This window comes from Thermothelomyces thermophilus, chromosome 5 (assembly GCF_000226095.1).
Source record: "Thermothelomyces thermophilus ATCC 42464 chromosome 5, complete sequence".
NCBI classification, from domain to species: Eukaryota; Fungi; Ascomycota; class Sordariomycetes; order Sordariales; family Chaetomiaceae; genus Thermothelomyces; species Thermothelomyces thermophilus.
Window position 1 is genome coordinate 1,286,259 of NC_016476.1, and position 27,716 is coordinate 1,313,974.

At 45.9% G+C, this 27,716-nt stretch overlaps 7 protein-coding genes across 7 annotated transcripts; 2 read left to right on the forward strand and 5 right to left on the reverse strand.

Moving 5' to 3' along the window:
• Nucleotides 1-11,445: 11,445 nt before the first annotated feature.
• Nucleotides 11,446-12,828, reverse strand: MYCTH_2308229 (uncharacterized protein). The gene is made up of 5 exons (XM_003664928.1): nt 12,778-12,828; nt 12,643-12,710; nt 12,208-12,584; nt 12,055-12,150; nt 11,446-11,915 (listed from the first exon to the last, which is right to left on the reverse strand). Exons 2-5 carry the CDS (start codon nt 12,700-12,702, stop codon nt 11,456-11,458), a joined length of 993 nt encoding a protein of 330 aa, XP_003664976.1. The 5' UTR covers nt 12,703-12,710; nt 12,778-12,828; the 3' UTR covers nt 11,446-11,455.
• A 1-nt stretch (nt 12,829) lies between these two features.
• MYCTH_2308231 (uncharacterized protein) lies at nt 12,830-13,418 on the reverse strand. The gene is made up of 2 exons (XM_003664929.1): nt 12,968-13,418; nt 12,830-12,899 (listed from the first exon to the last, which is right to left on the reverse strand). The coding sequence occupies exons 1-2, from the start codon at nt 13,161-13,163 to the stop codon at nt 12,841-12,843; spliced, it is 255 nt and encodes an 84-aa protein (XP_003664977.1). The 5' UTR covers nt 13,164-13,418; the 3' UTR covers nt 12,830-12,840.
• Nucleotides 13,419-14,446: 1,028 nt separating this feature from the next.
• Nucleotides 14,447-15,369, reverse strand: MYCTH_83980 (uncharacterized protein). Its single transcript, XM_003664930.1, has 4 exons — nt 15,297-15,369; nt 15,120-15,230; nt 14,918-15,020; nt 14,447-14,771 (listed from the first exon to the last, which is right to left on the reverse strand). The coding sequence occupies exons 1-4, from the start codon at nt 15,334-15,336 to the stop codon at nt 14,666-14,668; spliced, it is 360 nt and encodes a 119-aa protein (XP_003664978.1). The 5' UTR covers nt 15,337-15,369; the 3' UTR covers nt 14,447-14,665.
• Nucleotides 15,370-15,518: 149 nt separating this feature from the next.
• MYCTH_2308236 (uncharacterized protein) lies at nt 15,519-16,353 on the forward strand. Its single transcript, XM_003664931.1, has 2 exons — nt 15,519-15,663; nt 15,915-16,353. Exon 2 carries the CDS (start codon nt 15,921-15,923, stop codon nt 16,302-16,304), a length of 384 nt encoding a protein of 127 aa, XP_003664979.1. The 5' UTR covers nt 15,519-15,663; nt 15,915-15,920; the 3' UTR covers nt 16,305-16,353.
• An 11-nt stretch (nt 16,354-16,364) lies between these two features.
• MYCTH_2308241 (glycoside hydrolase family 18 protein) lies at nt 16,365-18,472 on the reverse strand. The gene is made up of 2 exons (XM_003664932.1): nt 17,673-18,472; nt 16,365-17,588 (listed from the first exon to the last, which is right to left on the reverse strand). Exons 1-2 carry the CDS (start codon nt 18,057-18,059, stop codon nt 16,764-16,766), a joined length of 1,212 nt encoding a protein of 403 aa, XP_003664980.1. The 5' UTR covers nt 18,060-18,472; the 3' UTR covers nt 16,365-16,763.
• A 1,352-nt stretch (nt 18,473-19,824) lies between these two features.
• Nucleotides 19,825-21,265, reverse strand: MYCTH_2308245 (uncharacterized protein). The gene has a single exon (XM_003664933.1). It carries the CDS (start codon nt 20,861-20,863, stop codon nt 20,036-20,038), a length of 828 nt encoding a protein of 275 aa, XP_003664981.1. The 5' UTR covers nt 20,864-21,265; the 3' UTR covers nt 19,825-20,035.
• A 403-nt stretch (nt 21,266-21,668) lies between these two features.
• On the forward strand, nt 21,669-25,701 carry MYCTH_96111 (uncharacterized protein; the record flags this gene model as incomplete). The annotated part of the gene is made up of 8 exons (XM_003664934.1): nt 21,669-22,099; nt 22,171-22,418; nt 22,484-22,508; nt 22,568-23,158; nt 23,220-23,891; nt 24,405-25,041; nt 25,139-25,301; nt 25,382-25,701. 8 exons carry the CDS (start codon nt 21,669-21,671, stop codon nt 25,699-25,701), a joined length of 3,087 nt encoding a protein of 1,028 aa, XP_003664982.1.
• Between the last annotated feature and the right edge of the window lie 2,015 nt (nt 25,702-27,716).

Here is a 27,716-nt window from a genome sequence, read left to right on the forward strand (position 1 = left end):
ATATAATTGTCTACCCCTCTTCAATAGTTATTACTAGTACCATTTCTCCTTTTACTCTGTGATTCCGCGTTATCGATGGTAATATGTTATTATCACCAGTGAAGACCTTAGTCTTGGCGGTGATAATCTTCTGATTGGTCTATCAAGTGATTGGCTGTCGGAATGTCCCGCGTCCTGGCTGCAGCCTGCCAGGCCGTCCATGTGCTTATCCGTAACAGTATAATATATCGGTAATACCGTTCCTAGCTTCTAGCTCTTCTATCTATTTATTATATATATTAGATTCTTCTATAGAAGGTATTCCTCTATTAGATTCGACGGCTCCCCTACTCTCCCTAGTGTCTAATTAGCTAGCTAGTGACTAGGAAGGCCCTGATTCAAACCTTCCTACTTCCTAGTAGATATCCCCTTTACTAGCCGACGTAGGGCAAGTTACTAAGGGCTTAGGTATATATTTAAAGGTTAAAAGTCCTTTAAAGCTCTCTATCCATTTGGTAAGTTTGTCTATTACTTATATCTCTACTATAAGAGTCTCTAGAACTAATTACTCGCTTATAGGTTACGTATTAAAGAGCTCCCTTACCCCTAAGTCTTGACCCTATTAGAGAGGTTAGTCTACCGCCAGACTCTCTTATAATAGAGGTAGCTAAGCCATTATAATAGAGTCTTCTACTAGTTATCAAGTCTATTATAACGCTTCCTAGAGAAAGTCGGTATCCTAGAAATTTTTATTAAGATCGAATTGATTAACTTCCTAGCTTGCTACCGCTAGTAACGACTCTATTGGCTACTCTTTACCTAGATAGTAGAAAGTCTTCTTATCGAAGCGAACGTTACAAGTTATAATGACCCTATCGAGCTTGGGTATCTAAACATAATGGATATTGGAAGTATAATATCCTATAAGATACCTTATCAGCCTATATAGTAGTATCTTAAAGTCCTTTATATATTACTTAGCTTCCCTATCTTTATAGAGGATATATATCTAGTATCTATATATAAAGATATTACTCTAATCTAGGTATAAGTTACTAGTTAACGTAATTATTAAGCTAGGTTTATACTAGCGAAAATACTATTTAAACTGGCTATAGAGTACCTTATTAGGAGTTCTAAACGAGTAAGTATAGCTTAGGCTTATTATATATAAGTATACCGCTATTTATACGCTTTTTAACTAGAGCTTTATAGGTAGATTCGTACTATTAAGTATCTTAATTAAGCGTAAGATTAGTTCTTGCCTTGCTTGCTTTACTAGTCTATTAGGCTTATAAGTATATAAAGGTAAGAGTTTAAAATTAATACCGCTTTCTATAGCCTAAGTCTAGTAATATATTAATATATACCTTATTAAACTAATCATTATAATATTATTATCCTACTTAATCTTATAGATAGTAAGCCTATATTAGTGTCTTACCTAGCTCTCGAAATTCTAGATAACTCCTATAATCTAATCTAATAACTTTATTATTAGGAAGAAAGGAAAGAGCTTCCTATTATACTTATTAATAATTACAAATAGCTATTATAATCCATTAATCGCTTTAAAATAGTTAAATAGATCCTAAGCTACCTACTAGAATAGGTATATAGACTTCTACTTAGGTAGTATTTTCCCAGAGATTATAATATACTAGCCTTATAGCAACTACAAATAAACATATAATATTCTATTCGACTACCTTAGGGAGAAAAAGAAGGAAAAATACAAGAGTTATATAGAGGAGTGCCTTTTAACTAATATATACGTATATAACCTAGGTAGGGCCCGGTTAGGCTCTAGGTCAGGCGCTAACCAGGCCTTGGCCGCGTGTCCACCGGACGAGTTACAAACGAGCAACGAACGCTTTATAGACCTGTAAGGCATATATAAGTAAGGCAGGGTAGGCCTATTCTAGTACCTGGGCAAAGCCTAGGCATTATCTAGCCCAGGTATAGCCTAGGCTTATAATATACCCCCCCCTCTTCTCTTTTCGCGGTTACCAGGCCGACCTGCCCTATATCCTGCCCCCGTATCGGTCCCGCGAGCAGGTCCCGTGCCTTCCTTCCTTTGTCGCTATAACAATGTAACCCGCGCGTATAATGGTATATCGAGCACGAATAGGTAGCTATTCGAGTTTGGATGAAAGCTAAGCTCCTTCCCTTTATTATTAGAATAACGCGACCTGTGTACGTAACAGTGAGTTACACGTATAACAAGTAGGTTACCCGGGTCCTATACGTTCCCTTACTACCCTCTTCCTAACGCCTATAAATACCCTTTTCTTTTCCTTCCTCCTCCTAATTCTCTCTTTTATAACTAACTCTCCTCTTCCTCTATACCCTCTAACTGCCCTTACCTTCTATAACTACACTTATTACCTATATCCCTATTATACCTTTAAGTTTTTTTTTAATTAGTATCTATCTAGTATATCGATAGCTACTAATTTACATAGTAATAATAGTAGTAGTTACTACCTTAGTAGTAATAAGAATAAAGATTACTATATAAGTTTTTCTTTTCTTATACTAATTTTTAGCTATTATATATATATATATAGGGTATGGACTAACTTCTTATTTTATAGTATAAGAATGCTAACCTTTTCTTTGATAGATATATTATTAAAGGTAATTCCTTTAATAAGGAGTTTAAACTATAGCCTAAGAAGTAATAATATTACCTATTATATATTAACTAACTTCTAAGAGGCGATAAGGTTAAGTGCGTTTAAGGTTAGGGCGCTTCCTATATAATATACTATAAGAGCTATAGGAGCTATATTTAGGATCTATAGCTCTAGGCTAATGACCCCTACCCATATATAGGCATTAAGAAAATCATAGGTTATTATAATACTAATATTACCCTTACCTCCCTTACTTATTATAAGACTATTAACTAAGGCGCCTATTATACTATCTCAATATCTAAGTTCTCTATACTAATACGTTCGTTCTTTATACTCTTTAAGGCTGCCTAGTCTAACCGCTTACCTAGATAGGCTACCTTTACCCCTGCCTAGGCTATAAGTTCTTGTCATTTTAGTAACGACTTTGCCCTAGTTATTACTACTACTACCCCTAATACCCTTACCTACTATAATAATATTGTCTAGCCTATTACTGGCCCTAACCTTACCCTATGAGTTACTAGGCAGCTTATACGCTATACTATAGCATAGAATAATAGTATATTATACTAGATATGATATATAAACGAGAATATATTGACTTTAGTTAACATTAATACCGCCTTTGTCATTTACGTCCTTAGCACCCTATTACCTACCTCCTATACCTACTTAAGTGCCTCTATATGCCCTATACCCGTACTAATCGACTTCAGCCGTTCCTATACCTACTGCTCTTCCTTGCCCGTCGATCGCGCGGTACGCCCGGTCCGCGACTATAACGACCCTACCCTCGCCGCTATAACTATTATTTTAAAGGAGGAGGATAAGGAGGAGGAGGTCGTAAAGTAAATACGTTATATACTAGTTAGTATATTTGTTTTTATTCTTGTAATTAGACTATCTCCATAGGCATATCTATAATATAGTTATAACGCGTCCGTGATATAACCGCGATACGCCTACCGCTTATTCGCCCTAGGTTCGCCTACCTATACGAAAATTTTACATTGTTTACTTTTATACCTTTTCTTACCTCTCATTTATAACTAGTCTATTATTATAATATACGTCTCCTTACTCCTATTTAAACGCGTTAAGCGCCTTAGTGTTTTCTAGATTTTCTAATGGCTCCTAAGTCGGGGTATTATATCCTTTCTATTTTACTAGCACGTTACGCTAATTTCCTCTCCCCCTTGCGTTCCTAGCTATAAGGATCGCTTTTACTTTATATTCTTTCTATAGGAGTCCTTCCTAGGAGAGTTCTAACACTAGGTCCGGTTGGAAATCTAATATATATTATAAAGGCAATAGGTTAGACGCGGCATACTTAATAAGGTTAATATAAAAGGTAGGGTAGAGGCTATAGGGAACATTTAGAGTTACTATTAGTAGTATTAGTACCATGATTACTTTATATTTAGTATTAACCTAGTCTAGTTTACGGCTAAGGTAGTTAGTTTTAATATTATATAAGGATAACTATACTTTATCCCTTACTTTAAATCTCTTAGCTAGGTATTAAGAACGATTAGCATTTTCTTGCTAACGTTATTATATATATATAATAGTAGCCTAGGTCTATTCTATACCTTCTCTTAGGTAATATAAGAAGTCAGTAGCTCTTCCTTATAGGGTCGAGGTAGAAGTGTCCAATAGGTCGGTAAACTATATTAGGCTTATATCATAATCGTAAAGGAGGTAGCTCGTACTTATCCTAGTTACCATCAAGTTATAATTATCAATTACAAGCTAGTATATAGGTAGATATTCAGGCTAGTCGTACTAGGTAAAGGAAACTATGGTCTATAAGATAATCTATACCTCCTAATTTATACATTTTATACCTCTATCTATCTATAGATAATAGGCTATTAATAGTAGTTACTCGATTCTAATAATCTTATAAAGAGTAGTCTAAAACTAGCTAAGCCAATCTAAATTACAATTAGTAATAATTTATATCAGAAATCTATAAAACCGCTATTATACGTCCCGGAACCGGAGTATATATGCCTCGGCTCCTATCGAGAATATAGCTTCGAGCTAGACGTACTTCAATAGCCAGTCAGTAATTACTATAAGGTACTAGGGTAAATTCTTATCTTATATAGGGAGATCGATTATAAAATCGATAGAAATCTATTTCTAGAAGCGGTTAGCGATAGGTAGGGGCTAGAGGAGTCCTTATTATAGTTAATATAAAATCTTGGCCCTTTAATACGTATAATAGTTCCTTATAAACCTCTTTACATCTAGGAATATAAAATCCTAATGGTAGTCCTATTAGAGCATTTTAAATAGCCCGTTCCTCCCTAGGTAACCTAATATAAAGGAGTCATAGACACGTTAAAGAATAGTAATAGTAAGTGGTTCCTGTATAGAGAGCTAAAGTCTACCCTAGAATTAAAGAGTACCTTATATATTAAGAGAGTAGTCTATAATCTAGGTCTACGTTATATTCGCTTCCTTTAGAAATTTTCAGGCCCTATCCTGGATAGCCTAGAGCCGGTATATATAATGTTCATCCTTAATAACTCCCTTATCCTACAAGGCTACTAGCTATTCGTCCGTAAAAATAGTGCTCCCCTTCGGGAGGTAGGATGCTTTAGATAACATTAAGGAATCTATTATATCTATCTAGATAGTAGGGAGAAGTTATACTATATACTATATATCTTCGGGAAAGTCTTATTCGTGATAGGATAGGGCGTCGGGGTAGGACGTTTACGACCTAGATCGGTAATAGAGCTTAAAGTTAAAGAGGGAGAGTATCTCGGCCTATTAAGCTTGCCACTTACTAATTAAATAAGGCTAGGAAAAGTATTTAAGGTTTTTATAGTTAGTTAAGATTTAAAAGAGAGCTATAATATTACAAAGCTTGGCTAATTAGACCTTTAGGTATAAGATAATTGTAAGTAACTCTTTATTATAGATTATATAATTCCATTTAGCTAGGGTTAGTTTTATAAAGTAATAGGCTATAGGGTATAGAACCTTATCTTCTCTTTACTAGGATAGGTACCTTCTTAGTACCGTCCTAGAGTAATCTGCCTCGAGTATCGTCTCCTATTTAAGGTTCTATTATATAAGGATAGGTTCTAATATAAAGGCCGTCTTAAAGGCATCAAAGGCCTTCTATTCCTTAGTCCCCTACCGGAATAAGGTATTTTTATAGGTTAACCGTATCAAGGGTTCTATTAGCCTAGAAAAGTTAGGGATAAAATCTTAGTAGAAATTAGCAAACCCTAAGAAGCTTTATACTCCCTAAACCTTCTATAGTGCCTTCTACTTACAGATAATAGCTAGCTTTTCAAGGTCTAGACAGACCTAGGCCCCTACCTCTATAATATAGCTAAGGTACTTAACTTCTTTTATAGTAAATATATACTTCTTAAGGTCTAATACAAGTCTTACTTTCTATAACCTTTAAAGTATATCCCTTACTTACCTTATATAATCTTTCCTACTACCTAAAGTATAAACTAAGATATCATTAAGGTATACCATTATAAAGTCTCTAAGCGTTAGGCCAAGAGCGTTATTAATATATCGTTAGAAGGTCATAGGTATGCTTATAAGTCTAAAGGGATAGATAAGCTACTTAAAGAGGCCGAACTAGGTCTAGAATGCTATTAAATGTTTATAGCTCTCTATAATCCGGATACGGTAAAAGGCTACCTAGATATCTAACTTTATAAACTACTTAGCTCTAGCTAGGGAGCAAAGCGTTTTCTTAATAAGCAAGAAGGGGTATCGATCTTGCTTTATAATCTTATTTAGCGCTCGATAGTTGATATAGAACCTCTAACCTCCGTTTGCTTTTTTTACTAAGAGGATAGGGGTAACGGCCGAAGAGGAGCTAGCTTGGATCTATCCCTTATCTAGCAAGTTAACGACTTGCTTTCGGACTTCTAATAAATAATACCGTGGCATATTATAGAGAGGCCTCTAAGGGAGTTTAGGGATCTTTCCGTCTAGGCCCTCCTTTAATTTGATATAATAATCGGCCGTGCCGTGATATAGGGGAAGTCCGCTAGCTTTCTCCTTATTAAAGAGGTTGGCAAAGTTATAAAGTTCGTCTAGTAAGGTAACCTCTAACTTTATACTAGGCCCTAGTTAGGTGCCCTTATTCCTTATACCTTCTCTGTTAAATTAGCGTCTTAATTCTAGAATAGTTATTATTTCTTAGATACTAGTAACTAGGAAGGTATTAGAAGTCTTCTTCTTCTATACCCTCCGAACTATACCTATAAAGACCGTACCTATAATTTAGGAGATTCCTATCTATCTTAATTATAAAGAGATCTTATAGATAAGTAATCCTGGTTATATTCTAATTTTAAGAACGCCTATATACGTATCTAATTTAACCTCCTAGTATTCTATCTATAGAAGACCTAGTATAATATTATATATAAGTCCTAGGACTATATAAAATATAGCCTAACTTTCCTAGCTATTAATATCTATTATAATATAGGCTATCTAAGTAATCTTCCGGTCCTATCATAGCCTAGTTATAATCCTAAGAGTATATATAGTAGGTAAACTAATCTACTTAATTCCAAGCTTCTAGTATATTCTCTTACTAATAACGCTATAGCTAGAATATCTACTATCCACTTAAGCGTTTATAAAGCTAGTAAAGTTAAGAAAGATTAGAATAAGGAAAGGAGGTCTATCTATTCTTTTACTAATCTCTATAAACTCGTCTTCTAGGTAGTTATAGTCTTCTAGCCCCCTTACGAGACTTTGCTTAGGGGCTACTCTTTTCCTTACTTACTATCTTCTTTATTAGATAGGTCGTCATCTTCCTTCTAATCCTTAGCCTCTAAGGTATTAATATCGGTTCTTAGCTAGTTCTACTAAACTAGCCTTAAAGTAAGGGCAAAGTAATACTTAGTAATAAAGTAACCCTTCTACCTATACTAGATATACACTCTAACTACCTATTAGGCTATATATACTTCTAGACTAACCTATTTTACCTATAAGGCATTACCCCTATATTTTCCTACCTTATCCTTATTAGATCCCTTCCTCTATAAGTTAGTATATAATAAGTTGATTCCAATTATCGGTATATCTCCTTCTATATCTTTCTCTCACTATAGTTTAGGTACCGCCTACCACCCCTATATTTACTAATACTTATTACTAAGCTAAAGAGCCTCAAGATCTATAGTAATCTTATGATATTTCTCGACCGCTATTATATAATTATCCCAGGGAATTCCTTATCTAACCGCTATATATTTAAGTTTCGGAGAGAGGTATTATTATAATTTGATTAGGTATAGCTCGTCGCTCTAAAGAAGACTACCTACCTTTGATAGCTTAGCCTTAAACCGAATAATAAAGGCAGTAAACGGTTCATCGTCTCTCTATCAAAGGAATTCTAGTTCTGATAGGGCTACCGTCTTCTTATAGAGGTCAGAGAAGATACTCTCGAGATATTAAAGGAACTTAGTCAGGTTATACCTAACTTTTAGACCTATAGATTTATAGTAGGCTATAACCCAAGTCTATACCTAGCGTATAAGGTTTCCCTAGATAAAGACCTATTAGTTATAATTAGAGCTAATGAAATCTCTATTAGCTATAAGGACGTATTTTATCGTACTCTTCTATACTATAAAGAGTTCCTTTTTACCGTCAAAAGGTTATCCGGTTAGGAGACGCTTCCACTACGGCCGGTAAGCTTTAAGGGGCATCCTAGCCAACTTAGGGGTCAGGATAGGTTAGGTTTAGGATGCTCGAAGAGTGTCGATCGTTACGTTCTACTGTTCTACTACTACTTGAAAGGAGTAGACGAGCTCTTATAATTTCACTAAGCCCGAGGGCCCGTATACTATCGAATCCGTTATAATTACATTATTAATAACTCCCTTAGGGAGTTACTACCGGTAGGAAGGTAGTCGAAATGTAATGTACTAGCCTTATAGCAACTATAGATAAGCGTATAATATTCTATTCGACTACCTTAGGGAGAAAAAGAAGGAAAAATACAAGAGTTATATAGAGGAGTGCCTTTTAACTAATGTATATATATATAACCTGGGTAGGGCCTGGTTAGGCTCCGGGTCGGGCGCTAACCGGGCCTTGGCCGCGTGTCTACCGGACGAGTTACGAACGAGTAACGAACGCTCTACGGACCTGTAGGGCGTATATAAGTGGGGCAGGGTGGGCCTATTCTAGTGCCCGGGCAAAGCCTGGGTATTGTCTAGCCTAGGTATAGCCTAGGCCCATAATAGAGATAACCTTACTTATATAAGTATAAGTGTAGCTTTTATATTTAATATACGCTGTCCCCTTAATATAGACGTTTCTAGTATTATTAATAAGCGCTTTTAATACTTCTAGTCTAAGGTAGCTAGCTTTTAAGTGTTAAAGATCCTTGGTATCCTCTCTTATAATAGGTAACGCTCGCGTTTAGGACCTTCTATCGTATATAGCAAATACGTTCTATAAGGATATACAAACATTTACGATACCTGCTTTACTAATTAAGATATAGTCTAGGAAGCTTAGGTAGTAGGAAAGTAGCTTATATTTAAGGAAGGTAAGATTATACTTATATTCTAACTTATAAAGTATAACGTTATTTTCTAGTGTTCTAAAACGTAGTAAGTAATCTAAGCTATAGTACCAAGTGCCTGCTTTAAGTAATAAAGCTTCTAAGATAATGTTAATATAGAATCCTTTAACGATAGCGATATCCTTAAGTGTTAGGCTCTTAGTATATAGTCTATATAGTCTATCTAGAACGTTCTTGATTACCTGAGTGCCCTTCTTAGTAATAGGAAAGGTCGTTATACCTGCTTTGACAAACTTAAGATTATCTACCCTAATAAACGTCTTAGGTAAAAGGAACTTCTTATCGTTAACTAAGTAGGTCATGCTATATAAGTCTAATAGAGTACTTTCTAAAAGAGGATGGTATTATAAAGTGACTATATTAAATGCCTTATAGTAAGTTAAGAGCTTACTAAGTAGTTAAAGGCTAATAATTAATATATTAAGGGAACTAGGGTATCCTACCCCTAATTACCTAGAATAAGATAGCTCCCCCCATTTAGTAATAAGTTAATTTTTTAGTCTAGCCTACTTCGGCTTATTAAGCTCCTAGCAAATCCTCTTATACTTCTTATTAGAAAGGTACAAGCATTACTTGTTACTATAGACGGCTTGCTTAAGCGTATAATAGTTTATTAGATCCTATAGATATCTTAGACACTTATAAGAACATCTCGTATTACGCCGCTAACCGCTATAAGAGTCTCTACGCAAGTCTCTACCTCTTTCCTTACCACTCTTCTAAGCTATAGAAAGTATTAGTATATAAGTTGTCAAGAAGATTCTATACTTTCGAGAGACTCTAGGTTATATGTCATTAATAATTAGGATTTTAGCTATTATAATAAGGGTACTAAGCTCTAGAAGTAGCTATCCTATACTATTAGTAAGCTTAATTTCTATCCTCTTATTTACTACCTAGGTTAGTAAGATATATATAGTAATAGTATTAAGAAAGGTATAAAGTCTTTATATATTCTATACTTCCAGGATATTATATTAGATAGCTTACTAGAAAGTAATATTAAAGTTACAAATCTAATGCTATAGATTAACTCCTAAACGCTTAGCTATATTAAGACTAGCTATATATTATATAGTAACTGTTGTATAGAGCGTTACGACAGATAGCATAAGTATAGAGCAAAACGCCTAGATAATCCCCCTAATAAGGTTAATATCCTTCTTCCTATACGCTTTCGTAGCTTTATAAAGTTTAGAATCCATAGTATATACCAGCTAGTACTATAACTATCCTATCTGCTTACTAACGTCTATAGTATATATAATATCTTTATAAAAGGAGTCTTATAATTATATAAATTCGGCTATAACAGCTATATTAGAAGGTATCAAATCTATAGATATCAAAGGTAATAATCCTTCTTAGAGTTGCTCTTAAGAAGCTAAGATAAGGTTATCTCTAGCTTACTTACAGGTTAAGCACTATAGAACTTCCAGATCTAGCTTATAGTTACTATTAAGGTTAACAAATCTCTATATACTAGCGAATTTAGCCTATAACTATAGTTCGATATACTACAAGTTCTAGGAACTAGGCCCTATAAGGTATATAGAAGTCTTAACTAGGATCTCAGATATAATAGACAGATACATTATCAAAAGCGTATTAAAGTAAGGTAAGAGAGTTTATAATAGAAGAAGCTACCACTAATATTAAAGATACATTAGCAGAGGAGTAGTCAAGGCGCTAGGCTTATAACTGCCGAATATAGTAATAAGCTTCTAGGAGCGTTAAAAGCAGTATCTATAGTAAGAGGCTGTACGAAGGAAAGAGTGCCTTGTTAAAGCTATCTATAAAGGAGACAAAACGAGTGGTATTTATAGACAAAGGGACTGGCCAATGCGTTGAACAGCCTCATACAGCTGTGGCAAACGCGTGGCTAATACGTTTGGAAGCTCCACAGCTTCCGACAGACAGGAACCAGTGGCCACTGAGCGCTTATAAATGCAACCGCGTTTTGAAAGTCGTCAGATTACGGCCAGGTTGTCGAACGTACGAGCTCTGTTATTTTATTTGGCGAGGCATGGCATTAGCGATAACTATCCCACTAGTTAACTAAGTTGGAGTCAAGGGACAGTGTTTCCAACCGGAGTCTCTTGCCATTTTATTGCTGTTGGGCAACAATTACAATCAAGGGAGCAAGAACGAATCGTTACAACAGTTCGTCTCATTCGTCCACCTATCATTACCCATTCGAAATTGGCTCATAGACCGTCCCGTCTTAGTTTATTCAACTTGCCCCCTCGGTAGCTGTCACAACGCCGGGAGCTTTCTCGCTATTTGGCCACTTCCCAGCTTCGACATCAACATCGAGGGAAGAAGACGGCCTCTCCCCACTCCTCAGCTTGCTGTCCCTGGTCCCCGTTACCCTCGAACCCGTCTTCGTCCCACTCCGTGAACTGCCACTACCCAAGGCGGCGTCTACCAACCGCCACCAAGCGCTCCTCCCGCCATCATCCTTGGCGTCACCGTCAGCAGCAGTTGCATTATCGGCACCATTCCTCTTCTCATTACCGCCACCGGCAGTTTTCGAGCCGTCGAGGCGGGAGCGCGAGGCAAAAGGGAAGGAGGCGGCAATGCGGTTGTCGAAGTCCGGGGAGAACAGGAACAGGGAGGGGCAGAAGTGTTTGGTGAAGGCCTTAAGGCAGGGTAGGCACGCGCAGATGATGCCGATGTATTCTTCGACGAGGCTGTTATACCACGCGTTGTTAGTGGCGGGTTTGTGCGGGTGAGAGAGAGGCTTGGGATGTAACAAATATCAATGGAGAAGAGAACATGGGATGGAAAAAAGGGGCTTGCGTGGAGAGAGAGAAGGGGGGGGAGACGAACCACCATATCAGATTCACCGGGTAGTGCCAGGTGATGTCAGGGTTGTTGGCGCCCGTCATGCCGGTGACCATCCGCATCGTACTGACGCCGCAGACGCTGAGATCGAGTTAGCCTCTGAGCCAGACGACGAGGAGAGAGGAAAGGGAAACGGACAATCCTCCTGCCGCAAGAACGAAGCCGATACCCAGCTTCTTGGACAGTGGTATTCGCAGCGGTCTGAGCATCCAAAAAGGCAGCAGTAAAATCAGATAGTCGGTAACCATGTTTAGGATGTTGCTGGCATCAAAAATGGCTTGCTGGTTGATGCAGGTGCCCGGGATCGTCCAGTCCCAGTAGGATCTGATCGGCCGGCAGACGTAGAGGAAGAGGAAGGCGTTGGGTATGCTGTACCCGAAGGAAATGAACATGACGACATAGACGGCTATGCGGAAAGGTGTTTCGACCGAGAAGCGGAGGTAGAAAGATAAGATGGATAACTTGATGAACATGGTGGTGAGGTTGTAGGTCAAGGCCCCGCCAAGCATCATGAGCTGTTTGGAATCCGAATTAATTAGCATTCAACACTGGGGCAGGAAGGGGTGTGGTCACCTTCATGGTGTCTTTGAAGGTATCATAGTCTAACTCCCAGATGTGTTTGCCCATGCCCATGGTGGATTCTGGAGAAAGGATGTCAGCACAACCTAGGCTCATCCCTAGTGGCATCTCCGAAATGCTGGAACCCACGTATGATAGAAACGATGGCGTTAGCCAGACCGAATGCCTGCGTGACCAGCCAGCAATATTAGTTCAGGAGCCGACTGAAAACGCGAGACCGGATTGACCTGCAGCCGCGACGCAAATCAAATCTGGTATTCGGAATTAGTGAGCAAGTTTGGTCTCCAGTCGTTTATTACTTGAGTAATTAATCGCTTACAGTCGTCTGTGTGCCATTTCCGGAGGATGAATGATGCCAAGTACAACCGCGGAATCAGAAAGAAAAACGAGAAGACAGGAAACACAACGGATACAATGATGAGCTGGTGACTGCTGGACTCTGGGTTCTCGAAGTTCGGCGTCACCCCCGGCGGCGGAGGGGCCGCAGGAATGATAGTTTCGCTCGCCGAGCTCATGTTGCCAATGATCTGAAGAGTAGTCTGGAGAATCCGCACCGCCGTGGTGAGGGCAAGTTAGTTATTACTCCGTACCGTGTGTCTGCCCACGCAAGCAGAACGGACAGCTGCGGGAGCACAGAGTACTACCAAGGTCGATAAAAATGGAAGAGGGGACCTCTTGGGACAACCCAAGCAGCGAGCTCCTGATCAGGTTCCCCCCATCCCCTCCATTCCCCCGGCATTGATCACGGCTCGTGCGACGCGCATCCGCGGAAAAATAACCAACCAGATCTTGGCGGAAGCGGGATGGCGAGTCGTCCCGCCTCCTCCAGTTCGCGCCTCCCATGTTATCAGCAGGGGTCCCTGCCAGGTCACAGAAACGGCAACCGCCGCTGCAGTCGAGCAACGAAAAATCCTAAGCGAGGGCGCCAGATCACGTATGCCTCCTTTCATGCCATCGAAACGGGCCGAGATGTACGGAGTATCGACTGATTGTATCTGTACGCATCCATTCTCGGCTAACTTTACACATTGGGTTCCGCCTTTCGTGAGGTGCCACAACTTCACTTCATAATCCCTGTATCCGGGAGCAAAGCAGTTTCCCATAACAGAACGGTCATAAAACCGTCGTGAGCGCCAAGTCGTGAGATCAGACATGCTCACTACGAAACGCTGCCTGCACGGAGTTGAGAGCCGTGGCGATCGTCACCCAATTTCTAGAATCTGATCGCCGTCGGAGGCAGGTGAACCGGCGCGGAGAGGCGCGAGGCTGCGGGGTGGGGTCGCAATTTGCTCCATAGGGATGAGGCTGATGCCGGCCAGTGCCACTCACAAGCAACAACCCAATCATCGAAAATGCCAATTGATGGCAATTGGACGAGGCAAGCACGGGTCGTTCGATTCTTCATTGCTGCGCGGGATTCACTGGCCGCGTCCCGGCTTATTGACAAGGTCCCTTTTGGGCCGCTTCCCCACTACGCTTTACATGTCGGAGAAACCGAGTTTTGTAAAACGAGCTTAACCTTTGGTGCTGGGACACGCCGAGTACACTACGCCCCGCACATCAAGCCGCATCAATGGCCCTGTGCTAGGCGCCTTGGCCTTAAAAGGAGAAGAAGATCGGCCCTTCGCGCAAGATGGCGGTTGGTTGCCTCTGCTCCCCTGGATTGTCGTCTTGTTACGAGGTCGACGTCAGGTGAGCCTTCAGGAAAGTTGCGACCTACCGTCCTGAAGGACCATCATGTCTCCTACCAAACACTTGGCTGCAAGCGAATGACAACTCAATGTCAGACTGCAGATGGCACGGTCGAACGTCCACACAACAAGAGCTCTCTGAATTGGTGACTATGGCTCTACGAGACCCTCTGGGCCGAAGGAAAACCTGATTCCGTTCCGTGGTTCGCCAGGTTCGTCATGCAAAGCCGAATCATGATCTCGTTACTGTAGGATCATCAAAACCACGCCCAAAGCCAGATGCCGCCAATTCAGAACGCCAAAGCAAGAAAATGAAATAACGCCCTTTAGGCGGTCTTAGCCTGCTGAGTGGGCGTGATCTTCTTGCCGTCCTTGTTGTAGCGGACGCGCGGAGGAGGAGCGCGGTTGCGGCGGCCCTCGCGGGAGCGGACACTGCAGCATCTCTGTCAGCACGGTATGCCCTCGGGTTGGGGGGATCGGGGAAACTAATGGCGGAGAGGTTCGACCAAGGATCTTCTCAGCCGCCCACGTCGCCAATAAGGCAGACGTGGTTGTCCCCGCCATGCGGACAAACGTACCGGACAATCTTGCCATGAATCGCGCAAGAGACGCAGTACTGCAGCTTGAGGTACATCTTGGGAACCGTGTACTCGGCGAACACCGAGGCGTCCGAAATATCACCTGAAGCAAAAGCCCGGGGTCAGCGAAAGAAGAACGACCGGGGAAGACGGCCACGGAGGAGGTATAGTAGTTCGCCGTTGCCGAAATGGAAGTACGTACGGATCGCCGCAGACTCGACCATGTTGCGGATAGTGAACCGCTTGATGGCCTTGTCCTTGGGGGTGCATCGCGAGCAGTTGGAGCACCGGATGGGGTTGACGTGGCCGCGGCCTGTAATATGATGGTCAGTCAGCGAACGTGGAAAGTTGCAACTGCTTTCCGGTAATCAGTGCTCACCCTTCTTGTTGCGGCCGTTATTCTTTCTCTTCTTGACCATTTTGGCGGTGTCTCGAGTATGCTGGTTCTCAAGAGGTTGTGTGGGAGAAGGGCGAGCAGGTCAGAAATTCGTCTGCTGCTGGAAAACTGCCGTGTTGGACCCACCTGAGAAATTCCCCACCCTCAATCAGCTCTTGGGGTGCGACTGAGGGCAAGTTCTCGAGCAAACCCTAAACCGCAGGCACAGAGTCAGCTGACCCACATCACCCAGAGTGGGCCCCGCCCAAAAGTTCAACTCCGCCGCCGACGCACGTCAATTTCCTGCCATTTTCTTCCCAAGCGCACCTTCACAACATCTACAGATTGCTGAGGAAGACATTGTGTCTAGGTACGTCTGCACGATGTTGCGAGCCGGCGCTTCGTCCCTTTTGCCTTTTGAGGCACCATGATACCCAATCTTGTCATCTCTTCTGCTGCGGGCTGCTATGGAATCTTCGCTCGCGGCTCGGACACTTGCCCGAGCGCGGTTTCGAGTCGGCTTCCCCCCTCCCCTCCCCATGATCCAAGATGGCGCCGGCTTAGCTCTTCACGAAGCCTTCTCTCCCCTGCCTCTAACTCATCCTCACCACTTCTCAGTAGGCAATCATGCAGATCTTCGTGAAGACCCTCACGGGCAAGACTATCACCCTTGAGGTGGAGTCGAGCGACAACATCGAAACTGTCAAGTCCAAGATCCAGGACAAGGAGGGCATCCCCCCTGACCAGCAGCGCCTGATCTTTGCCGGCAAGCAGCTCGAGGATGGCCGCACCCTCTCCGACTACAACATCCAGAAGGAGAGCACTCTCCACCTAGTGCTCCGCCTGCGTGGTGGTGCCAAGAAGAGGAAGAAGAAGGTCTACACCACCCCCAAGAAGATCAAGCACAAGCGCAAGAAGACCAAGCTCGCTGTGCTCAAGTACTACAAGGTCGACAGCGACGGCAAGATTGAGCGCCTTCGCCGCGAGTGCCCCAACGAGACTGTGGGTTGATTTCCGATTCCCGGCCTTCCATTGGTTCACACCGCTGACAATTTTCTTCTTCTACTACAGTGCGGTGCCGGTGTCTTCATGGCTGCCATGCAGGACCGTCAGTACTGCGGCCGCTGCCACCTGACCTACGTCTTTGAGAAGAGCGCTTAAAACTCCCTTGACGGCACGGTCGGACTGGGCAGCTCGGGGCGGGAACGGAATTGCAAGGAGTCGGGAATGAGCAACGATCATAACACGAATCGGCGTTTATGTACCTTCTAGAGGTGGGCATACACGGGCTCTACCAGGCAAGGAAAATGCAATTTGGGATGCGATGACTACAAAGACAACCGGGGCCGTCCCGACCACTGGTGTCGTCGCTCCAGGCTGTGTAATGGGAAGGGTGGTGGGGGGGCCATGCGGACAGCTACGCTTTCTGTTTATCCAGCCAGCCAAAAGTCCCCGTCCCGGTCCACCTGCCTAATTGTTCGGGAATCCCTCCCTCAGGTTGTCATACTTGGTGAACGGATATGTGATGCAGTTCTCGCGCCATTCCAGCGCAGTCGTCCCGCCAAACACGTCGACGACGTTCGTAATCAGGCTTTCTCCCCCTCCCTTGTCGGCGGAGCTCTCCCACCACATGCCGCCGCCGAGCTTGCGGTCCTTGATGTACTGGGCCTTTTGTCTCGCCATGTCCACCGTGTCGTAGCTGACCAGGACCCTCCGGCCGGCATGATAGCAGTAGCTACCGCCGGCACTCTCGTCCACCCGGACCTCAGCACCCTCGAGCGGCAGCTTCTTGTAGTCGTGCACGCCGTTCTCCCACGTGCCCTCGCCCACGCCGCTGAACGGCTTGCCCAGCCCGTCGGTGTTCTCGAACGAGCGGCCGTACAGGGGCATGCCCACGACGATCTTGCCGGGCGGCACGCCGCGGTCGATGTAGGCGCGCACGGCGGCGTCGGTCGAGAAGGGGCTGCAGCTGCCGGCGTGGGTCTGGCAGGGGTACAGGTTGGCCTGGTGGGCGGCCACGCGGTCCCACGAGCCGGCGTAGTCGTAGGCCATCAGGTTCCAGAAGTCGAGGTAGCGGTCCATGCCGGCCATGTCGAGCTTCTCGTAGTTCTGCGCGCCCGCCGGGCTGGCGACCGTCAGCAGGAAGTGCGGCGGGCTCGTCGCCGACACCTTGGCCGCGTGCTTGTCCAGGGCGCCCCGCACCTCGGCCAGCAGCGAGACGAAGTCGGCCGCCTCGGCCGCGTTCTGCGGGTACTCCCAGTCGATGTCGAGACCGTCGAAACCAAGGTTGGAGAGCTGTGCGTGCGGAATGGTTTTGTTTGTCATGTTAGCATTGTTCGAGTGCCAATTATGGGATTCTCGGGTTTTTATAAAACGAACCAGGTCTACTGCCGATGTGGCAAACTTCTGTCTACCCTCGGGCGTCGAGGCCGGCTGCCTGAAGTTGCTACTGTACGTCCAGCCGCCGATGGACAGCAGGACCTTGAGGTTGCGGTTGCGGCGCTTGAGCAGGTTGAGCTGCTTCAGGCAGCCGTACAAGTTGGTGCCCGTGTCGTTCCAGCTGTCGCCCTCCCAGTGGATGTCCGTGTCGGCCCACGAGTCCGTCATGTACACCTCGCCCGACTCGGGCCGCACGTTGGCGAAGGCGTACAGCACGTGGGTCAGCCTCTCGACGGGCAGATCCTGGGGCCGGTGCTTGCGGGCGTAGATGGCCCAGTTTACAAAGTATGCCACCGAACGGTAGCCGTCCGTAGGTCCGCCGCCCATTGTTGTTGTTTGTGATGTTGATGTCGTCCAAGGAAACGGAAATGGGAGTCTCGTGTGGAACTTCAGAAGGGAAGAACTTCTGGGGCCAATGAGGATACTGAGCACAATAGCTATTACCGCAACTGCAATTAAGTAGATGTGATGAGGTCTGGAGAGCCGGGGCATACAGCAGCTTTATAGCTTTCCTACTCCCTTGGGCCTGTATGTTGGGTTTGGTCGGTAGAAGCAGTCTCGAGAGGTCGCCCATTGGGGAGCTTGGCAACCGAGGGGGAGGGGCAGGACGCGCCAGTGGGTCCACCTGAACAGAGCTCCGCCACTGAGTCTCACCCAGGCCATCCATTGCCAGGCTCGGTTTTTGTTGGCATGACTTTGTTGGTAGACAGGTGCTCCGTAATTTTCAGCTCTTGTTCTCGCCTTGTTTTGGTTCGGAAATAATGGTAGGCTCGGACCGTGACAGTGCTTGGCCACCAGAAACTGATAAGAGGGAAGAGTCGCTAATCCCTGCTGCACAAATTCCGTTTTGTCTACTTCACCCCACCGTTACCCATATGTCCCTCCCTAGAAACGACGCCTACAAGTAAACAAACGAAAGAAAAAAAAATTAAAAAAATTGGTTGAAATAATAAGATTTTTACGTATGTTGAGACAGAATCAGCTGTACCTGCCGACGCCTTCTACGACCCAATCTTCACCAGATTCCCAAGGAGAGCCTATGACGTATTGTCTTTTATCAGATGATCGACCCCGTTATCCATATACCAACGGTCCGATTAAGATCCAAGACCATGTCTGACCTAGTTGCTGGGAAGACGCGCATGATTGGGGCTTGTCATGTCTCAGACTTCATCGCTTCCTGCCTGATGCGTTGAACGCCCGCTGCTGTTCCACGCTCTAGCGAGCCTCACCCTGCGGCAACACACACCTCTGCTCAACAAGTGTATCAACCATTGATCATCGCCACCACCCTCTTTCGAATCCACCTTCCTTGCCTTGATGACCGACTGGGAGGCCCTCGCCGAAGGAGATAAGTTCCGCTGCCCGATCCAGTCCTCGGCGCGCCCGCGGCTGAGCAGGCCTCCACACCCTCTTCTTCTTTGGAGAAGTGTGGTTGTTGGAAGAGAAGCCGGTCATTCCCGAGATCTGAAGGTATCCCTTATCATTTTGATGACGATACCGTCTCCAGGTTGGAAACAGTGAACGAGGAATGAACCACTCTCGCATGGTGTCTTGTCCAACGACCTCCCAGCCAAGCTTCCGGTTCTCAACCGCGACAGGGTCCTCCAGAGCGAGCCCTGCGTCTCTGGCCCTTTCTGTTTCGTGTTTCACGTTTAGGTACCTCGGCAAGGACTTGGAAGACCACATGGAGGGTCACGCAGGCATTCCGGGGCCTGAATCTGGCTCAGACATCGCAGCCCCGTGACAAGCTGAGGCCAGCTTGATTCGTTGGGTGACTGCCTCATCCACGTGGCGGGCTTCAAGGTGGCGCGTCATCCACCAAAAGATGACCGTTTCCATGGACAGGTTCATCGGGATGATGAAGAGAAGAGCCACTACTCGAGGGTCAAGGGGTCACGACGAGGCGAAAGATACTCGGCGGCTGCATTCATCCCAGCACCCCGATTGGATTCCAGGTTGAATTGTTGCGCCCATCTTCCCTGGTAATTATTCTCATTTGTTAACTTTGTATAGTACAATGCATCATAGCGCTCAGGAAGTCGCCTAAGTCACTTGGGCTCATGACTTCGCGTGGCAAAGGCACGCACTCCCTTCACGGGAGAATAGTATTGTTTTGCACTGACCGTGGTAATCACAGGATGGAGTATCTGCACTTAGAGTTGAGGACTTGAAATAACCCGGCGTCCACCGACTCTCAGATGGCTGAGAACTTACCCTGCAATAGTGACGTCTTGCTTGTGAAAAGATTCATGGGAGATCTTTTTATCCACAGATAATCAACATCTAATCTCCATTGTTCATCATGCAGCTGGGCCAGATTGAAATAGATGGGGGTGCTTCTTCACCCACTCAGCAACCTCCCTGCACGGCGCCACCCAAATGCTCTTGTCCTCACTGATTCTCTTCAGGACCTCCTCCAGCACCTCAAACCGTTCTTCGCTTGTTTGCAAGAATGGATGGAACAGAATCGACATGTACCCTCCAGTTCTAACCACTTCATCGATTTCTTTCCTCAACCAGGTCTGGAACTCCTTCGGCCCCCGTACGTCCTCATTTTCTCCATATTCCTTTCGAATCCTGTCAAACTTCTCCATATACCAAAACGCGTCAACCGCCCGCCAGTCAAAAGGCAACACCGCCACCCCTTCCTTCCCCAGCCCGAACTCTCCCAGAGGCGAGACATACTCGACCCCGTACTCCTTCAACAGCCTCCACGTCCGCTCGTTGATCCGGCCCCCGGGCGGCCGGAAGCCGACGTAGTCCACACCGTGCGCGCGCGCGGCCTCCCAGCTCTTGCGGAAGCTCTCCGCCTCCTGCGCCTCGTCCAGCCCGCTCCAGACTTCGTGCTGGAACCCGTGCCAGGCGACCTCGTGGCCGGCCCGGGCCAGGGCCTCCACGGTGGCGGGGTAGACGCCCAGGCTCCAGGCCTCGGCGAAGTAGGTGGCACGGATGCGGTACCGGTCGAGCAGGGCCAGCATGCGGGGCAGCTGGTCGGTGACGGCCGGGTGGGTGCCGATCGGGTGCGGCCAGGCCCCCTTCAGCACGTCCTGGGCCTCGCCGAGGTTGTCCATCGTAAAGGAGATGGCGGCTCGGTAGGGGGACGGCCAAGGGGATTCGGGGGATGACATGGTTGTGGTAACTTTGAGTACCTAATTAACAGGCGGAAATTGTGATGGTCTTGGATGCGCTCGAGGGAAACCAAATCCGGTATTGAAAGGGATTGTGGTCCGAATGCAGTTCGCGATGGGCGATGAAACTACACGTGGAATGAGATGTTTCATGGTTTTTAGAGTTTGATGTAGTGGATGCGAAACGGCACGTATGGAAAAGAGCCGGCAATTGTTTGCGTCTCCAGACACTTGATCTCGAATGGAAGTTCGGCAGTTGCGAAGGGTAGTGGGGTTAATTAGTTGGATTTCCGGGCCTCTTTCCATGGTAACAAAAGAATAATTACTCCGCGTCGGAAAATCAAGGGGAATCTTCTTGTCGCCTTTCTTTCTTCTTCCGCTTCGATGTCTTCATCATTCTTGATATCTGCTTGGGTTATCATTTGCTCTTTGTCGCTTTCGGTCCCAAATCACACTAAAAAAGCAATCAGGATATGAACTGCCTTTTTACTTGGACTTCATCACCAGGGATTATTCCGATCCCCGCACACATGCCTTGGCCTATCTCTTGCAAAGATTCGGCCTCGAAGTACTTGGAAGAGGCGACGCTGAAATATGACAACCCTGGTGAGGCTTCACAGCTCCCGCACTTCAGCCCTATTTGGCACGCTGTAGCCTGCGCCAAGCCCCGGGCTGCTTGAAATATGCCCTCAGGCACCACTCACGCTGATAGCCACCCCCCCGCTCGCTCTAATTAACCTCTCTGCTCGCTGCGGCAACAACCCACCAAGGCTCTAGCCGCTGTAAACAGTAAGCCGGCGGTGACATGGCGGATCCCCTGGGCACCCTTGCAAATGTGCTCGCGGTCCTCAAACTCGCTGCGGCTGCGACGCAATACATCAAGGAGGTGAAGAACGGCTCATCGGAACGCTTGCGCCTCCGGGATGAGCTCCGCAGCACCACCTGCCTGCTTGAGATGCTCAAGGACAGGTTGGAGGATGGGGAGAGCGCCGAAGACGGCGACGAAGCGTCCCTGAAACCTCCGTCGATAAGCTCGCTCGCAGCCGAAGATGGCCCCCTCGCGCTGTTCAAGAGGGTGCTAGAAGACATCATCGACAAGCTTGCGCCCAAGGACCGGCTCAGGAGGCTTGCCCAGCCTTTCACTTGGCCGTTCGACAAGAGGGACGTTGCTGAGCTCCTGGCAACTCTCGAGAGACTCAAGAGTCACTTCAACCTGATCATGCAAAATGACCTTGTGTAAGATGAGCTGCTCCGTTTCTCTTGTTTCGGCCTTTTCCTCCCCGCTAACGCCACCATATCCTTTGCAGTGAGCTTGCTAAACTATCTCACCTGAAGCTGGATAATATCCAGCGGCAGATCGAAACCGCCACGTCTCGATCATTGGACAATGAGGCCGAGAAAATCATCCTTTGGATCAGCCCGCTGTCATACCGAGCCCGCCACCTCGACGTCCTCAATACCGCACGGCCTGGCACTGGCACTTGGTTCCTTCATCACCCTGTTTTTAACAAGTGGGTCAATGGCGAGCTCAACGTGCTCTGGTGCCCAGGGATACGTATGTAATTCTCGAAAAAACCATAATCCGCCTCAAAAAGCGTGATACTGACGTGTCCTTCCCAGCTGGGGCTGGTAAGACGATACTGGCGTGAGTGATCCAGCGACTAGAGGACTATCCCTTATTTCAACGTAAACCCGGACTGACAGTTGCCCGTCTATTATCAGCTCGCTTGTTATCGACAATCTGGAAAGCCACCACGGTTCTGCTACGTCTCTTTGCACCTATGTGTATTGCAGCTACGAGAAAAGGCGGGAGCAGACCCCAGTTGCTTTGCTCTCCAGCATCCTCCAGCAGGTCCTTCAGCAGTCCAGGGCGTCCACCCTCCCGGAGGAGGTGCTTTCGCTATATCGGTTGCACAGCAAGCATGGCACACGCCCCACACTTGCTCAGGTTACGGAAACCCTTCGTGCAGTGACTGCCAGCTTCACGGTGTTTCGTGTCATTGTTGACGCCCTTGACGAATGCGCAGAGTCGGACGATGATGCGCTCCGTTTCATCTCGGCCGTACGTTCCTTGGGGCCCTCCGTCAGGCTTCTATGCACCTCTCGCTTCTCGAGCGTGTTTGAGAGATACTTTGCGGAAGCCGACAGCATTGAAATTTCCGCCCGAAGCGAGGATATCAGACTTTATCTTGATTCAGAAATCCAGCAGCACTCCAGGCTTGCGAGACACATCCACGACGATCCGGCCCTCAAGCAGGACATTATCGACGCCATCACCGGGGAATTCCGCGGAATGTGGGTATTCATTCCCTTGCCCGTCTGGTATGGTTGCTGACAATAAGGTATCCATTCGCAGGTTCTTATTGGCAAAGCTTCACCTCGAATCTCTGTCTACGAAGATCAACCGGAAAGCAGTCCGACTTGCGCTCAAGACACTACCAGCGACCCTCGACGCGACTTACTCTGAGGCTGTGCAGCGCATACACAATCAGGCACCAGATCTTGTCGAGGTCGCAAAGTCTGTCCTGTTTTGGGTGATATGTGCCAAACGGCCCCTCACAGTCCTGGAGCTGCGTCAAATGTACGCCACCTTGGAGCTTCCCGATCACACGCCTCTGGAGGACGATGACTTGCCTGACGGCGAGCTACTGACAAGTACGTGTGGCGGTCTTCTCCTGGTGGACGGGGAGGCGCAAACTGTCCGCGTCGTTCACTACACTGCTCAGGAGTATTTCGAACGAACCCACGTGCAAGAGCTTGAAGCAGCAAGACTAAGCCTGGCCAATGCCAGTCTTGCTTATATCTCCTTGCCAAACTTCTCGGACGGTCCCTGTGCCACTGATACAGCCATGGCTCGACGACTTGAGCAGTTCCCGTTTTTGGACTATGCTTCGAGGTACTGGGGTGTAGATATCGGGAGCTTCTCTAGCGCGACTAATGACCCGGTGTGGGCTAAGCTGGACAGTTTCTTCTCGAATCAGAGTGCTCACGAAGTCGCATGGCAGGTGCAAAACCTGCCACGGGTCCGGTATTTCCAATGGAGTCAGGACTACCCCAGAAACGTCCCGCCTCTTGTCATGGCCGCTAGCTTCGATATGCCGTGCATTTTGCGGCGGCTGATCACACAGTGTGGGCATTCTGTTGACTCTTGTGGAAGCGATCAAGTGACGGCCCTTATCCGCGCCGCTGGCTGCGGTCTCGCCGGCAACGTCCGAGTTCTGGTCGAACAAGGAGCCAACCTGGAGGCTCGCGACTTTATGAACCAAACAGCCTTGCAAAAGGCAGCGGCTACCGGATCTGAGGATGTCGTAGAAGCCTTAATTGAAGCTGGTGCGGACGTTAACGCACAGTCGCTTGATTGGACGACGCTTATGTCCGCTGTCTTCGGCGGCAACCTGGAGGTTGTAAAGCGGCTGGTTGAAGGCGGAGCAGACTTTGCAGTCGAAACACCATGGGGTGAGACTGCCTTGACCATCGCATTGTATAATGGCCAGGAGGCCATCGCTTCATATTTGATTGACCAAGGAGCTGTCCTCCCAAGAAATCATGCGGGACGCCGCGCTTCGCTGGCCGCTTCGCGCAAAGGCATGCTCCAGGTCATCAGACGTCTTGAGGCAGACTACCGAACAGTTGCCGAGAGGCCGTTGCAACGACACACGAGAATACGAGAGGAGGCAGAGGGTTCGAACTCGACGGTGAATGGGGTTGCCGTCAGCGAGGAGCACCAGGAGCTCACGGACCCTGCCAGACCGGAAGAAGACGATGCTCGGGACCTTCCAGATTGGCTTACAGTCACGAATGGTTTCTCGAAGCTGTTCGAATTTGAAGCGACGATTGGGAAGGGTCACTTTGCGGAAGTGTGCAAGTACCGCAACCGCGTTACGAAGGTGGCGGTCGCGGTCAAAATATTCAAATACAGACCGGATGCAAAGCTTCCGAGGATGCCTTACTCATTACGCAACGAAGTTGAGCTCCTACGGAAGATGCAGGGAGAGCCTCATCCTGCGATTCTGAACCTGATCGAGGTTTTTCTTGATTTTACCCGACGGCAACTACTTGTGGTCACGGAGCTTGCCGACGCAGGGGACTTGTTCACGTTGGTGGTTTCGAAAGGAAAGCTGTCCGAGGAGGAAACCCGTAGAGTCTTCGCGCAGCTGTTCTCAGCGGTGGAGTTTCTGGTGAGTCCAAGATCTCTAATATCTGTCTTGAAATCACGACGTTCTTCAGTCTCAAGTCGCCCGCCCTTGTTCACGAACGCTGACTGTTATTACGTAGCATGCTCGTGGCTGGGTGCACCGAGACATCAAGCCTGAGAACATACTGATTTTTGACCAAGAGACTTTATCCATAAAGCTCGCCGATTTTGGCCTCGCAAAGGAATTACCCGTTGATTCGAGCCGCTGGGCCTACAATGCAACGTTGTGTGGCACACCATCCTGTACGTAATAGTGGTCTTGGGAACTTTGCTGCGGTGTTGAACTCGAGACGTCTGAGCTCGCATGCTGACCTTGATGCCAGACGTCGCTCCGGAAGTCTTGGCCGAGTCCCAAACCCGCAAGTGCGGAACCCCTACAGACATCTGGTCGTGTGGTGTCGTGCTTTATATCTGCCTTTGCGGGTTCCCCCCGTTCTCTGCTGAACTCAAAACGGAGGATTTCCCATACGATTTGGGGGAACAGATCAGGCGGGGTTTATTTTTCTACCCATCCCCATATTGGGATCCCATCAGCGATCCCGCTCTGGATCTCATTGACAACCTGATAGTCGTGGACATGGCGCAGCGATTCTCCGCCAGGCAGTGCCTAGAACACCCGTGGATGACAAGTACAGGACATTGAATAGTGTTGGTTGCCGGGGAAGGCAGGCGAGCGCGTCTGATCCGCTCAGGATACAAATATATTGTTTCACAACCGGCCTAATTACATGGGCCTCACGCGGCTCGGATACGCAGGATCTCATGCACCGGCTGACAGACTTTCTTTTCCTCACGAATCAGCCGCACGCCAATCACATTTTCGGTTGTTCTTTGAAGAGACGAGGGGCAAAACGGCTCATCTAGATCTGCCTGAACCCACTTCTGGGTCCTGTCGGGTCTTGCGGGGTTTCTTGATAAATTTCTCTGCCTTTCCGTAGAGATGACACACCTAATTTCTGGCAGCAGTCTAATTTCAAGTTCTCGGAGAAGAAAAAACACACCTCCTCCCTTGGAACGACCTTTTCACGTTCCGACTAACTTCCCGCAACAGGAGCAACAGGGAGTTTGGCAGAAGCTGAACCCTGTTCACAGTAGTCATTAGGCCGATCACCATCAGGTCTGTATTCCATAGTCACCACAGGCCACCACGGCTACCTCCATTTGGCTGAGCTACTGATGTAGTACGTTGTCTACGGACGCGTCCATCATGTAAGGTTGGATAAGATAAGCCCTGTGGATCTGGCAAACGGGCTGGCAAACGGAGTATTCTTTGTTCCTATCCTCTACTTATATAGAGCCATAGGGCCAGCCAACGTAGGAAGGAAACATCGCACTTTTGAACTATTTACAACTTACTAACTTTCTTCTATCAATTGGAACTATCTTCTATCTATTAGAACCATCTTCTATCAAATGGTAGTAGAAACTTTACTCTAACTATCTAAAACCATTAGTACTAGAATTAAATCGTATTAATGATTAGTTTAGTATTACTTCTATAATAGTTACATTTAATTTTGGTGACTTAGTAACCGAACTAAGTAATTCTATTATAACGATTGTAAAATCTCTCTATTCCTAGTAACTTAGTAACTAGGATAGTCTCCTTTATTTATTAACTTTATCTTTATTTAACCTTGGTAATTTAGTAACCGGTAGCTAGGCAAATCCTATATTAATACTAGGATCCTTCTTTATAAAAGACCTTCCTTAATCTTCTTATCCTTTAAACACCTCTATTAAAAAACTAACTATTAGAGAACTGTCTAACTATACTATAAGTATTCTAAGGAGGTATAATAAGATACCTTATATACTATAGGTATAGGCATTAGAATATAATCCTAAAGACTAACTATAAGAAGAAGCTCCTTTATAGGAGCTAGAGTCGCTACTTGAATTTACTAACGAATATAAGCTATAGTAAGCTAAACCCGATAAGTTTAACGCTAATAAGAAAATATTAGCTTAGATAAATAGCAAGATAGATCTTCGGTTTGATTAGCTAAAGGAACGAACTAATAGTATTTCTAATAAGACTAAAGGAGCTATCTATAAGCTATTATAGATACTAGAAAAGAATCTTACTAGGATAGATTATAACTTCGCTTACTACTTATAAAAAGCTAAAGATCAAATTTCCTAGTGCCTAGAGAAATATATAGAAAAAATGATAGTACTATTAGCTAATTATATTAAAGGGCTAGAAATCTATATTGTGACGAACCCAACTCAGACTTCTTCTAAAAGGGTTTAGACGAAGGTAGATTGAGCGGGACAGGTAGGCAGGTCGTCTAAGGGATTCGGTAAAGCCAAAGGGTTCACAACAACACTTAGAGTTATCTCTCACAGTAATCCGCAATACTTGGTATAAGTACTGTGATTGTGATTGTTACCACTGGTAAACTCCCAGAGTCCACTATAACGAGTGACTATTTATATGTATATATACTCCTAGGATTACTAGCAGTCGTGGTGATCATTTATACTAGCTTACCTGGCTCATATCGTGAGCTAGTAATCCTCTGTTGGGATCATTTCTTGCCAAGCGTGATCCCGTCCTAATTGGTCTGTCATTCCTTTGGCTTGATTGGCCTATTCGTGCTAGTGGCTTAGGCGGCATCTGTATATATATTTCCGTGACATAATACCCTCCCT